The sequence below is a fragment of the Schistocerca gregaria genome, chromosome 10 (assembly GCF_023897955.1).
Source record: "Schistocerca gregaria isolate iqSchGreg1 chromosome 10, iqSchGreg1.2, whole genome shotgun sequence".
NCBI classification, from domain to species: Eukaryota; Metazoa; Arthropoda; class Insecta; order Orthoptera; family Acrididae; genus Schistocerca; species Schistocerca gregaria.
In genome coordinates this window covers 151,912,221-151,925,577 of record NC_064929.1, presented here as the reverse complement: position 1 = coordinate 151,925,577, position 13,357 = coordinate 151,912,221, and the positions used below count along the sequence as shown (strand labels likewise).

Here is a 13,357-nt window from a genome sequence, read left to right as displayed (position 1 = left end):
GAAGAAATATCATGAAGATGAAGAAAAAAATATTCTTCAACTGAACATTATTGAATGTTTTTCAAAAGAAGGCACTGTCATAGCATCAGAGTTCTCTTTGCCATCCAGAATCTGTACTTGAAGATGGAAGACAATACTGCTATCAGTAGAATATGAGAAATTTGACAGTATCCAAATTTGTAGCTAGCATGGGACGTTCCTTTTCCACTAACTTGTGAAAGGATTTGTATCCCTTCAGGAAAACTACACATCTGAGACTGCCATTCCATAACACATTCTTTGCCATGTCAGCATTAATAGAGTTAATGATTTTCATCCTATGGTTAAAACCAGAACCTAGGGCTGCACACAAACTGGCATGGATCTGTGGTCAAAATAGCTGTTAGCCTAGTTTGCAGGTGTAATTCAGTGGTTTCTGGAGCTCCCTTCTTGCCCTTACATATTTCTGAGATGCTTGCTGGTTTCATTATCAAAAATAACTTTCCTACTACCTACATCTACATACATGCTGTGGAAAGCGCCATAGGGTGCAAGGTGGAGGGTTCAATAATGACATGCTCTTCAAACTCTCTTAATTTGACATAGAGGTGTAGTTTTATATGGCAGACTGAAATTTGTTGGAAGTAGTGTCTTCATACCTGGAGCCACAAATATTTATGTGGAAAATGAACTGTTATTTCGAGATTATAAATGTATCTTAGCCATGAGAAAATAAAGGCAAAATACAATTTCTATTTCCAGTAACTACCAGATAGCAGTATTAGTAAAATACTGCTCTCAGATCAATGACATTTTTGTTAGTCACAGAGGAAAATGCCAAATATCAAAAGACTTTTGTAAAGATTGCCAGTTTTGTGTTATTGTTTTTGTGAAGCTTTCCTGTCCCCAGCAATGACATAAGACACGTGTCAACATTACCTTCTGTGAAATTTTATGCAAAACATTGGCAATAAACTCTTAGTTCTATTTACACAGAGTTTTAAGTATATTTTGCAACATGTTGCAAACATGAAAATAGCTATCCTTGGTTGTGTCAGTAAGATCAAGGGAAACATTGCTTTGTGCTTGCTATTGCTAAATGCCACTGTATGTTGTTTGTGTTACGAGCAACAGAGCATAATAATTGTGTTGCCTCATATAGGGTGATAAGTTCAAATATCTGTTGTCATGTCGAGACTATGGATATTTGATCTTATCACAGTCATTTCAGGCAGAGGAATGCCTGTGAATTGTATAAAGTGAAATCAATAAATATTCTAAGTTAAAACAGGACTCCATCCAGAAAATCACTACTGTGCTTAACATGAGTTGCAGTGAAGTAGGAAAGAAAATGAGGTCTCTCCTAACATGGTACAGGCAACTACATCAGGCACTCTTTGAGGCAGAAATGAACTTAAGTAAGAGAACAAAGGAATCATGAGTTAGCTTGGGTGGTTACAGGGGATGACGACAACTGCAGATGGCACTGTCACTTTCGTTAGTAGCAGACTGTGACGTGATGGTAGAAGAGTTAGTAGATTTTTGATAATGAAGGTGGTTTGATTTTATATATTAATGTATTATTACTATTTCAAGATACCATAAAAAGTATACTAGACCTCAGTATCATTGACATAACTGAATTGCTTTTGTGTAATCCTTCATCCAGTGCTGCTCAAACAGTAGGAATTATTTGAGATATAGTTGGCTTTTAAATATGGAATAAATATGGCTTCAAAAGGCTTCTCTTATTGCCAAAAATTGGAGGCTAACAGCAAGTCTTTGCCTTGCAGGAAATGTTTTTTTCTGAAATTTGTGTCTTTCTTTGAAACAAATGGCTCTATCACACTCATAGAATTTTAAAATTGGGCAATGACATCCTAGTGAACTTACAAAAAGCAGTGGTATCTTCCACACTCAGCTTGTGCAGCATATCATTCCTGCCATGTCTGTTATAGTTTGTTCTCACCTGACACAGCAGTTGCACATTTGTCTTCATCCACTTATATTGTTGAGTGTTAGTAATTAAGTCTTAATTAATAATTGATTCAACTTTCTCAGTAGACACAGCATAGTTCACAATCTTATACCGTAATGTCAAATCTTTGTATACAGCTTCAGTGTTGCAGTCAGTGCAAATACACATACAGAAATGAAATTAGAATTATATTAATACCTTCAGCTGCTGACGGGCATTTATGTATATCAACGGGGACAGGTGAAAATGTGTGCCCTGACCAGGATTCGAACCTGGGATCTCCTGCTTACACAGCAGATGCTCTGTCCATCTGAGCTACCTAGGGCATAGAGGATAGTGCGACTGCAGGGGCTATCTCACGCATGCCTCCTGTGAGACCCAAATTCTCACTTTGTATGTCCACACACTACATTCGTAGTGCCTCACCCCAATACACTCATTACTTGTGGAAGACATTCTTACCAAGTCCCGTAAGAATTCGGAGAATATGTGTGCATCTACACGGAAGAAGGAGGTCATGGCTGGTATTGCCAGAACTATATACTTATATGGATATGGTGTCTGTTCTTTCGAACATGTCCGAAAGAACAGACACCATATCCATATAAGTACATACAGAAATGTTTGTCAGTAGTGTTGGTGGGGACGCAAACAACTGATGTAGTTGCAGACATTGTGGCAGGTTAGTGTGCACATACTATTTCTTCTCCGTGTCTGTCAATTGACCTGACAGTGTAATTCATTAACAACAATACATTTCCAATGATGTTAGTAACTCTGGTGCTATATGTTGCCCCACTCTGCCTTTCAGTGCTGTTAGCAGCTTACTAGTCTTCACACTTGCTGAGAAGGTTATCCTGCTAAGGCCTTAACTTTGCAAGAATGTTGCAACTGTTCCACCAACACTGATTGGGCCGATATCACCGTCACTTGTTCTGAAGACAAAAATTATCCTAGCAAGTTCTTGTTTAATAGGAGTAGCAGGCATTAACTGTGTAACAGTGATAAATAAATCTGCTCATAATATCAAGCAGTAATATTTTTTTTCAGCTCAGCATTTATTGTTGTCATTACTTGCCAAGACAACCAGCAATATTAGCTCATGCAACAAATCAATCATGAATGCAACTGTGTAATTTGTATATCTGAACTAACATTACATCAATGTCAAAAATTGTGTCACCTTTCAGCTTTCAAAAACTCTAGGTCACTTAAAGAGCATATAATAGCCTTTCAGAGTTGATTGTGGATGTTAATACTACCACCCACACCCAAAGTCACTTCACCAAAAATCATCAGTCTCGAATATAGCCCACTTCCTTTTTTTCTCGGCCTCACTCAATTAATGATTTGGCTTCTGTTCAGTGACATGGAATAGATAAGATTTAACACAATTAACATCTAGAACAAACACTCTTGCATCAAATAATTTCTCAACACAGATTTCAAATTTCTATTAATAACATCTTCTGTTCACTTTTTATTCATTCTTCATAATAAATTTGTATCATCAATGTAATAACAGAAACCTTGGTTGCTCATGTGTATGAGAACAATTTAATGCTGTGAATGCAACCAAGGAACAACTGAATGAAGATCATACAAAGCTAGTCCTGTTTTTTCTTTCTACGGTACAATATCTTTCTCTACAATAAGGAAAGGCTGCAGTCCCAATGATGACATCTTTCAACAGGCCACAGCCATTGGCTTTGTGTGTACGAACTTTCAATGGCACAATTGTTGCAGCAAGTCCACTGCAGTTGCTCCAGTGTCTTTGAACCCGTGTAACAGTAGGAAACAACAGTGCACAGCACACACTATTTCTGACATAAAACCATACATATCATTGGTATTATGACCCAATACAGTTTAACAACATTTCCTTTGATATGAATATTACATACTTTATACATCTAGAGTTCTTACCACAAACCACATCACTGAATAAATGTAGTGCTGGCCAAGGATGCACTATATTCTCTGGCCAAGGATATTCCCTCGTGAATATCAGCATGTGTTGTGGTCTCAGAAACAAAGTTGCAAATAGAAACATATTTGAAAACTCATTGTAACGGTAGCTTAATAACCACAACTTAACCATAAGTAACTCAGAAAATGTTTTGACATTTCATGGAAAAGCATTTCATATAGTTTGGTGGTATTTTGTATTTCCACATTTTTTCCACAATTAATGTACTGTGTGTGAATAATGTGTTTGGCTGTGCTTTTTGATACTTCCCACATATTTTTCCATTTCCGTTGTTCAGATAATATTTGTCTCTCAGTGATTATTATCTGTTACAGGTGGTAATTTGTTAATCATTAGTCATGAGAAGGTATCTCACAATTGTATACAAAAAGGGCAGGATTAAATCTTCAAATCTCTTGTCTTCAAGATTTAGAGTTTTAATAATTAATTTAGAAAGATCCACTGCAGTTGTACTAATTATTTATTCAAACCACAACCAGTTTTAGGATTTTAAAATCCCACCTTCAGGTGTATGAAAATGTAACATGCAAAAGAAGGAGGCAAGAAATCTAAAGCAACATCTGTAAAAACCAGAGGAGCATACTAGCAAAACAGGGTGACTCACTTACTGTATTCGGTGGTGCATAACATGTGGTCAGACTCTTCAGTGCAAGGGCTCCAAATCACTGCCTCTTGGTGGAACTAGAAAAAAGGAGAGAGCCTAATAATCAGATAGACAAAAAAATGTAACATCCAGCTGGGTGGGACAGAGGAAACAGAAACCAGAACAAAGACTGTACTCACTCTCTGCATTATCGGGCAGCCACACGGTATAATCACAAACCACAACCAAGTGGAGGATCATGCTGGAGGTGTGAAGGCACGGTGTGGCATAGGTGCTGCTAGTGATGTACAATCAAGTAAACTGATGTTATCAGTGATGATATAGAAAATATGGACTAACTGCTCTGAGAGCGTACAATACTTAATTTAAAAACATACACTACTGGCCATTAAAATTGAATTTAAAAACGTACGCTACTGGCCATTAAAATTGCTACACCAAGAAGAAATGCAGATGATAAACGGGCATTCATTGGACAAATATATTATACTAGAACTGACATGTGATTACATTTTCACACAATTTGAGTTCATAGGTCCTGAGAAATCAGTACCCAGAACAACCACCTCTGGCCGTAATAACAGCCTTGACATGCCTGGGCATTGAGTCAAACAGAGCTTGGATGGTGTGTACAGGTACAGCTGCCCATGCAGCTTCAACACGATACCACAGTTCATCGAGAGTAGTGACTTGTGTATTGTGATGAGCTAGTTGCTCAGCCACCATTGACCAGACATTTTAAATTCGTGAGAGATCTGAGGTTGTGCTGGCCAGGGCAGCATTCAAACATTTTTTGTATCCAGAAAGGCCCTCACAGGACCAGCAACATGCCGTCATGCATTATCCTGCTGAAATGTAGAGTTTCACAGGGATCGAATGAAGGGTAGAGCTACAGGTCGTAACACATCTGAAATGTAATGTCCACTGTTCAAAGTGCCGTCAATGCGAACAAGAGGTGACCGAGACACGTAATCAATGGCACCCCATACCATCACTGTAGACTCAGGGATCAAGATGTGGCTACACAATCTGTTACAACCATGTGGATAAAATACCTCTCATCTTGACTGCTAGTGATACGAGGCCTTGGGATCTGGCACAGCATTCCGTATTACTCTCATGAACCCACCAATTCCATATTCTGCTAACAGTCATTGGATCTTGACCAACGCAAGCAGCAGTGTTTATGATACAATAAACCACAATTGTGATAGGCTACAATCTGACCTTTATCAAATTCGTAAATGTGATGGTACGCTTTTCTCCTCCTTACATGAGGCATCATAACAATGTTTCACCAGGCAATGCTGGTCAACTGCTGTTTGTAAATGAGAAATCGGTTGGGAACTTTCCTCATGTCAGCACGTTGTAGGTGTCGCGACCAGTGCCGACCTTGTGTGAATGCTCTGAAAAGCTAATCATTTGCATATCACAGCATCTTCTTCCTGTCAGCGTCTTTAGCATGTCGTCTTCGTGGTGTAGCAATTTTTATGGCCAGTAGTGTGACAGAATATGATCAAGCTGTGGTATGGATTGTGGCAAAATAACTCTCAAATGTGTAACAAAATGTGACTTTTTACAGAACAAAGCAATGGCATACAGACAAAATGAATTTATGAGGGATAAAAACAGTAACAACAGTGATAAAAATTAATGGCAACATAGACATGCTAAGTAAATAATCACATTTATGATATATTGGCTCGAGTGACGTAAAATGAAATACATAAAAACCAACACAAATCTAAAATGTGAGTGTGGTAATGTAAGCAATGAAATAACAAATGAGAATGATGAGGTTGAGCACCCTAAATTATACGGTGTGATAAAATGCATTTCCAGACCTCCATTCAGTCTCAGTTCACGTTCACACTGTGTGGATGCTCGACGGCAGACAGTGTGAATACAGTGTTTGCTCTCGGTTTCTTTTACCTTCATCCTCCCCTCCCAGCTGTAATATTTTTAGGTCTGTTTCATTATTAGACCCTCTCCTTTTCTTCTAGTTTTGCCAAGACTGAGTGTTCCGCATTACCGAATACAATAAGAGAGTCACCTTGTATCGCTAGTCTGCTCTTCTAGTTTTTACAGATGTGTTGTATTCTATTTCTTTCCTGCTCTCCTTTGATGTCACAGTTTCATTCACCAGAAGATGGGATTTTAACATCCCGAAACCAGTTGTGGTTTGAATAAATAATTAATACAACTGAAGCAGATCTCTCTGAATGATTATCATGCCTCTCACTTGCAGATGTCCTATATCTACATACTAAATCTTGTGGAATTTAGAGTTTCTATTATTTCTCTAAATTACTTTAGCTGAATGCCGGAATGGTTCATTTGAATGAGTCACAGCCAGTTCTTTACTATCTATATTACTAAATGGCTAACCCAATTCATTGTTCATACTACACAGTCCCAGTTTCGTTTCCTGGCTCATGGCTCCAGGGGCAGCAGAAATTTTATTTCTTTTGTCTTTCATATACACTACTAGCCATTAAAATTGCTATACCAAGAAACAATGCAGATGATAAACCGGTATTCATTGGAAAAATTTATTTTGCTAGAACTGACATGTGATTACATTTTCACACAATTTGGGTGCATAGATACTGAGAAAACAGTACCCAGAACAACCACCTCTGGCCGTAATAACAGCCTTGATACGCCTGTGCATTGAGTCAAACAGAGCTTGGATGGCGTGTACTGGTACAGCTGCCCATGCAGCTTCAACACAATACCACAGTTCATCAAGAGTAGTGACTGGCGTATTGTGACGAGCCAGTTTGATCAGACGTTTTCAATTGATGACAGATCTTGGGTTGTGCTGGCCAGGGCAGCAGTCGAACATTTTCTGTATCCAAAAAGGCCCCTACAGGACCTGCAACATGTGGTCATGCATTATCCTGCTGAAATTCACAGGGATCGAATGAAGGGTAGAGCCACGGGTCGTAACACATCTGAAATGTAGTGTCCACTGTTGAAAGTGCCATCAATGCCAACAAGAAGTTACCAAGATGTGTAACCAATGACACCCCATACCATCACGCTGGGTGATACACCAGTATGGCGATGATGAATACACGCTTCCAATGTGCGTTCACCATGATGTTGCTAAACATGGATGAGACCATCATGATGCTGTAAACAGAACCTGGATTCATCCGAAAAAATGACGTTTTGCCATTCGTGCACCCAGGTTCATCGTCAAGTACACCATCACAGTCGCTCCTGTCTGTGATGCAGTGTCAAGGATAACCACATCCACGGTCTCCGAGCTGATAGTCCATGCTGCTGCAGACATCGTCGAACTGTTCGTGCAGATGGTTGTTGTCTTGCAAACGTCCCCATCTATTGACTCAGGGTTCGAGACGTGGCTGCACCATCCATTACAGCCATGAGGATAAGATGCCTGTCATCTCGTCTGCTAGTGATACGAGGCCATTGGGATCCAGCACGGCATTCTGTATTACCCTACTGAACCCACCGATTCCATATTCTGCTAACAGTCATTGGATCTCGACCAACGCGAGCAGCAGTGTCACGATACGATAAACTGCAATCTCAATGGGCTACAATCCGACCTTTATCAAAGTCGAAAATGTGATGGTACGCGTTTCTCCTCCTTACATGAGGCATCACAACAACGTTTCACCAGACAACGCCGGTCAAGTGCTGTTTGTGTATGAGATATCGGTTGGAAACTTTCCTCATGTCAGCACACTGTAGGTGTCACCAGCGGTGCTAACCTTGTGTGAATGCTCTGATAAACTAATCATTTGCATATCACAGCATCTTCTTTCTTTCGGTTAAATTTCACGTCTGTAGCACGTCGTCTTCATGGTGTAGCAGTTTTAATGGCCATTAGTGTATTTTCAATAATGCAGTAAAACTGCTGCACAAGGCACGGCATTTTAATTTATCACTAATAACAGTATTTGCAACACATTTTACACAGTAGCCACATATATCACTTAGTATACCTGCAAAATTGTACCATTATGTGACACATACTTTAGGAGATATGACATTACAAACATTGAGATGTGTGAAAAACTAGATTTTGCTTAAAATGGAGCACAAATTATCGAGAATATGCTCAAATACTTTTTCATAATGAGAGCACTTAAAAACTTCCAGAAAACTGTCAACATAATTTCAGACCTTACGTAAAATTTTATGCATCTGTAGCTTTAATATCAAATATTTAACACATAAGTTGTTTTATATATGGGTGTTCGATTCTTTACAGAGCCGGGGTTGCACTAATTCTAATGCAACTGTACACATGCCCTGTTTCTAGTTGCAATTTTCCTTGCAAGGTTTTATACTTTGCTAACCTCTAATTCCCCTTCTTTGGATTTCATTGTTATTAATATGAGAGTAAAATGTGATGCGTCTAGGGGGTCGTGCTCTGTTCAAAACTGTATTTTTGTGGCAGATAGTGCATTACTTAGATTGTTGCTTTGACTGAAACATAAGAGTATGGTAAGAAAAGATCCACTGGACAGAAATTGAATGTAACATACAGTAAACTTTCTGATTGATGTATTTTTCCATTTACCGTTGTTCGTATTAAAGCTTTTTGTCAACCATATATAGTCAACGCCCAATTTTTATTTACAAATTAGCCAGAATTTAGTGGTTGATGATGGTAGTGTATCATAGTTGAGCTTGTGTGTTTAACAGTTTGTGAGTAGATTTCTCCCCCCCCCCCCCCCCCCCCCCACACCCTATTGTTGCAGGTATTGAAGTATTTGGAGCCAAATGTAGAAATATTTGGTACTGGTGATCTCTGTAGCAGGCCTCTTGAACATGTATTACTTTCTGTAGTGTCCTGTAGAGTAGCGTAGTGTAGCAGCGCAGCCCCTGTTGGTTCCTGTTACAGTTGAGCCCCAGTTCTGATGCGAGCCACCAGAACATCCCGGGATGCCTGTTTCAGAGTGACCTCGGGAAGAAGAAAGGCGACTTCATCTTCCAGACAGGCCATGTCATCGAAATTGTGACAAAGCTATTCCTCGTCATCCAGAATGCTGTCGGAAAACCCCCTGAGGTCAACATCAGTACTGAGTGAGTATCATTCCCTGAAATTTGCAAGGCAGTGACATTTACTTGTGCCGTGTACATCAGAAATATATGTGCACCTGGTACCTACAGATCCCCACCACACTTTCTTTCTCCCCCCCCCCCCCCCCCCCCCTCTCCATTTCATATCTACAAATATTCGTCTAAATTTCTGTATCATTCTACTTGTAGCCATTGCATAGTGGCTGGTAGATTGTATTCACTGAATTATTTTAATATTCTGTGCACAGGGTGCCACAGTGGGAATAGTTTATTATGAGGTTTGCTGTATATTTACACTAATATAACTTAACGGATAACAAAAAGTCGAGGTTGGAATATCAATAACTTTATGAAAAGGATAGATTGCTACTCACCGTGAAGATGACACGTTGAGTTGCAGACAGGCATAGTGAAAAGACTGTTACACATTGAGCTTTCAGCCAGGGCCTCCTTCAGAAAGCGAAAGAGAAACACATACACATTTACACAAGGAAGCACACTTACACACACGTGACTACCTCCTGCAGCTCCAGTGAGAATGTACTATATTGTGTCAAGCAGGAGCAGCAATCCAGTATGGGAATGGGAATGGGGAGGTATAACAGGGCATGGGTGGGGGCATTTGGAGACTAGATGGGAAATCAGAGTAGTGTACAATGAAGATGAGGGGACTTGAATTGGCAGATCATTGGACAGAGGGGGTAGGAACTATTGGGTGGAGGGTATAGGGATTGTAGGTTACTGTAGATTGAGGCCAGGATGATTTCGAGAGCAGATAATGTATTGTAAGGATAACTCCCAACTGTGCAGTTCAGGAAAGATGGTGGTGGAGCTGAGGGTCCATATGGCCCGGGTTGTGAAGCAGGCATTGAAATCTGGGATGTTATGTTCAGCTGCATGTTGTGCCACAGGGTGCTACACTTTGCTGTTATCCACAATTTGACAGTGGCCATTCATCCAGGTGGACAGCTGGTTCATAGTCATGCCAGTATAAATAGCTGTGCAATTATTGCAGTAGAATTTTTATGTGACATGGCTGCTTTTGCAGGTGGTCCAGCCTCTGATGGGGTAGCATAAGGCTCTGAAAGGACTAGAATAGGAACTGCTGGGTGGGTGGATTGAGCAGGTCTTGCACCTGGGTTGGCATTGGGTGGCATTGGGATGGACTAGAATGATGCAGAGGTTGGGAGGGCAACAGAACAACTATGGGCAGCAAGGATCTTGGGTAGAATGTCCCTCATTTCAAGGAATGATGATAGATAATCATCAACACCTTGATGAAGGATGTGGTTCAGTTGCTCCGGTCCGGGGTGGTATTAAGTGACAAAAGGGGCTTTCCTTTGTAGAGTTGGTGGGAGGACGGGGTGTGTGTGGGGATATAGCATGGGAATTGTGTTTGCTGATTAGATCTGGGAGACAGTGCCTGTCTGTGAAGGTCTTTGTGAGGCCCTCAGCATACCGGGAAAGAGAGTTCTTGTAAATAGAGATATGCCATCCCTGGGTGGCAGGCTGTATTGGAGGCAGTGCCAGAGATAGCAATCACTTGTGTGTGAGGTGTGCTTGCTTGTGTCAATGTGTCTGTTTCCTCTTTTCCTTTCTGAAGAGGGCTTTGGCCAAAAGCTGATGTGTAACAGTCATTTCATTGTGACTCTCTGGAGCTCAACAAGACATATTTGCAATGGTTAGCAATCTGTCGGTTTCATAATACAGTTAACTTACAGGTAACTTTTCTACACACATTACGTTTACTGAAAAGCGAGATACGTGGGGGAGTTGGAAAATAAGTTTCCCCTGTCGACTGTGATCAGAGTTGTGTGTGAAAGGAAAAAAAAGAGAATGAGACATTAAAGATAAGACATATCTTTATTTTTCTACATAATTCTCAAGTACTTTGAGACATTTGTCATACCACTTTATAAGCTTCAAAAAGCCTTTCAGGAAAAAATCAGTGTGCTGCATATGTAAGAAGCGTTGAACAGCTTGTTTGACATCAGCATTACTGCCAAAGTACCTTCCGCCGAGAGTCTTCTTCAAAGCAGGGAACAGATGGTGCAAGATCCGGACTGTAAGGCGGATGGTGTAGGCACTCCCAACCAAGAATTGCAATACGATTTTGTGTTGCTGTCGCCATGTGTGGTCTCACATTATCATCCAACAGCAGAACACCGGATCTGAGAAGACCCAGCCGCTTTTTCCGAATCATCTCTTTCAAATCAACAGAGTGGCACAGTACTGCGCAGCATCCTTCAGAAAGTTCAGCAGCAAAACTCCTTTGGTGTCCCAGAAAATGGTGAGTAGCAGTTTACCTGCAGACAGAGTGCTTTTGAACTTCTTTCCGACAGGTGACGACGGATGTTTCCACTCCATGGATGTGGCCTTCGATTTGGGCATGTAATAGTGGAGCCACGTTTCATCCCCCATCACAATCCGAAACAGAGGGTCATTGCCAGATACATGGTAATGCACAAGCTGTTCCACCATGAATGCCATTTACTATTCCATGTGTGTCGGAGTCAGTTGGCAGGGCACCCATAGTGCAGACACCTTCCTGTATCAACGAATGTCGTGGATGATCATGTGAGCTTGCTCATGTCCGATTTCAAGTTCTGCCGCTACTCTATCGATAGTGATCCACCAATTTGCTTTAATCATGTCATCCACCTTCCTAACATCTGAATCTGTAGTGGCTGTGCGCGTCTGCCCAAATCCTGCTCTTGCTGACGTCCGTCACTGAATTGCTGACGCCATCTCCTCACCATTTGCCTTGACATCACACCTGACCCATACATCGCAACAAGGTGGCTATGAATTTCTGTGCCTCATACTCCATGAGCCCATTCATAGCAGATAACAGCTCTCACTTCCACCTTTGACCATGACTCCAAAACGCACCTTCTCTCCATAGCTCCGGGAAAAGACCGAGCGGCTGGCCTCCGCCATCTGCTTGATTGCGGGCAACCTCTACCCAATGGTGTATCAGTGTCTTGCACGTGGGTGTTCACCTGCCGTGTCGTCTTTCGCCCATATCACACAACTCTGCCCACAGTCGAAAGGGGAAACTTGTTTTCCAACTCCCCCTCGTAGAAGTTTATTTCTTAAAAGGTGCTTCATACAAATGTCTTCCTCATTGGCAATACTTTGCTGAAGGTGTTTGCAGAAGCTCCTCACTACATTCTCATTCATTTCTTGATGAATAATGTCATCTCTTCCTGCCTTGTGGATTTCAGCTCATCAGTATTGTAGTCACTATTAAAAAACTTTGATCTTGAGATAACTCCACAGAGAAAAACCAGAGAGTGAAAGATATGATCTCACCAGCAGTGGAATATCGCCAAATCGTGAGAGTAGTCAAAATGGCAAGTGGCGCCTTTGTGCTGTCACTGAACTTCGGGCCCTACGGGCTTTAGCTCCATGTTGCTGAGTGTTGCTTTTAGACAGCAATCTCCTTGCAGCTCTGGGATGAAAAAGTTGTTGTGATTCTTGAGTTTCTCCCGGCATATTTGATAATCAAAATATCCACGGGTGTACTACCGGTCTATAGTGTCCAACGGGCACAATATTTCGGCGTTCAAACATGTCGCCATCATCAGGTGAACTGACGGACTGAGCTCCTGTGAACGTGCCAGCACGGAGATCCGTACGCTATGGCTGCTCAGGGGGAACTGGGTTTGGTCGCGGCGGCAGCCAATTTAAATACCCTCCACCCGCGGCGCGCTCCCTCCGCCGTCCACGCGCAGTGGAA

General features: G+C 41.2%; 1 protein-coding gene and 1 non-coding gene across 2 annotated transcripts in view; one reads left to right on the top strand and one right to left on the bottom strand.

Annotated features, from left to right (window-relative positions):
* LOC126293423 (unconventional myosin-Ia) overlaps positions 1–13,357 on the top strand; it is a 693,376-nt gene that overhangs the window by 648,808 nt on the left and 31,211 nt on the right. Inside the window, exon 25 of the mRNA XM_049986646.1 lies at positions 9,437–9,618. Within this exon, the coding sequence (XP_049842603.1) occupies positions 9,437–9,618 (182 nt within the window). The remainder of the gene's footprint in view (positions 1–9,436; positions 9,619–13,357) is intronic.
* Positions 2,209–2,283, bottom strand: Trnat-ugu (transfer RNA threonine (anticodon UGU)). The gene has a single exon. It is a non-coding gene; the product is annotated as a tRNA-Thr (tRNA).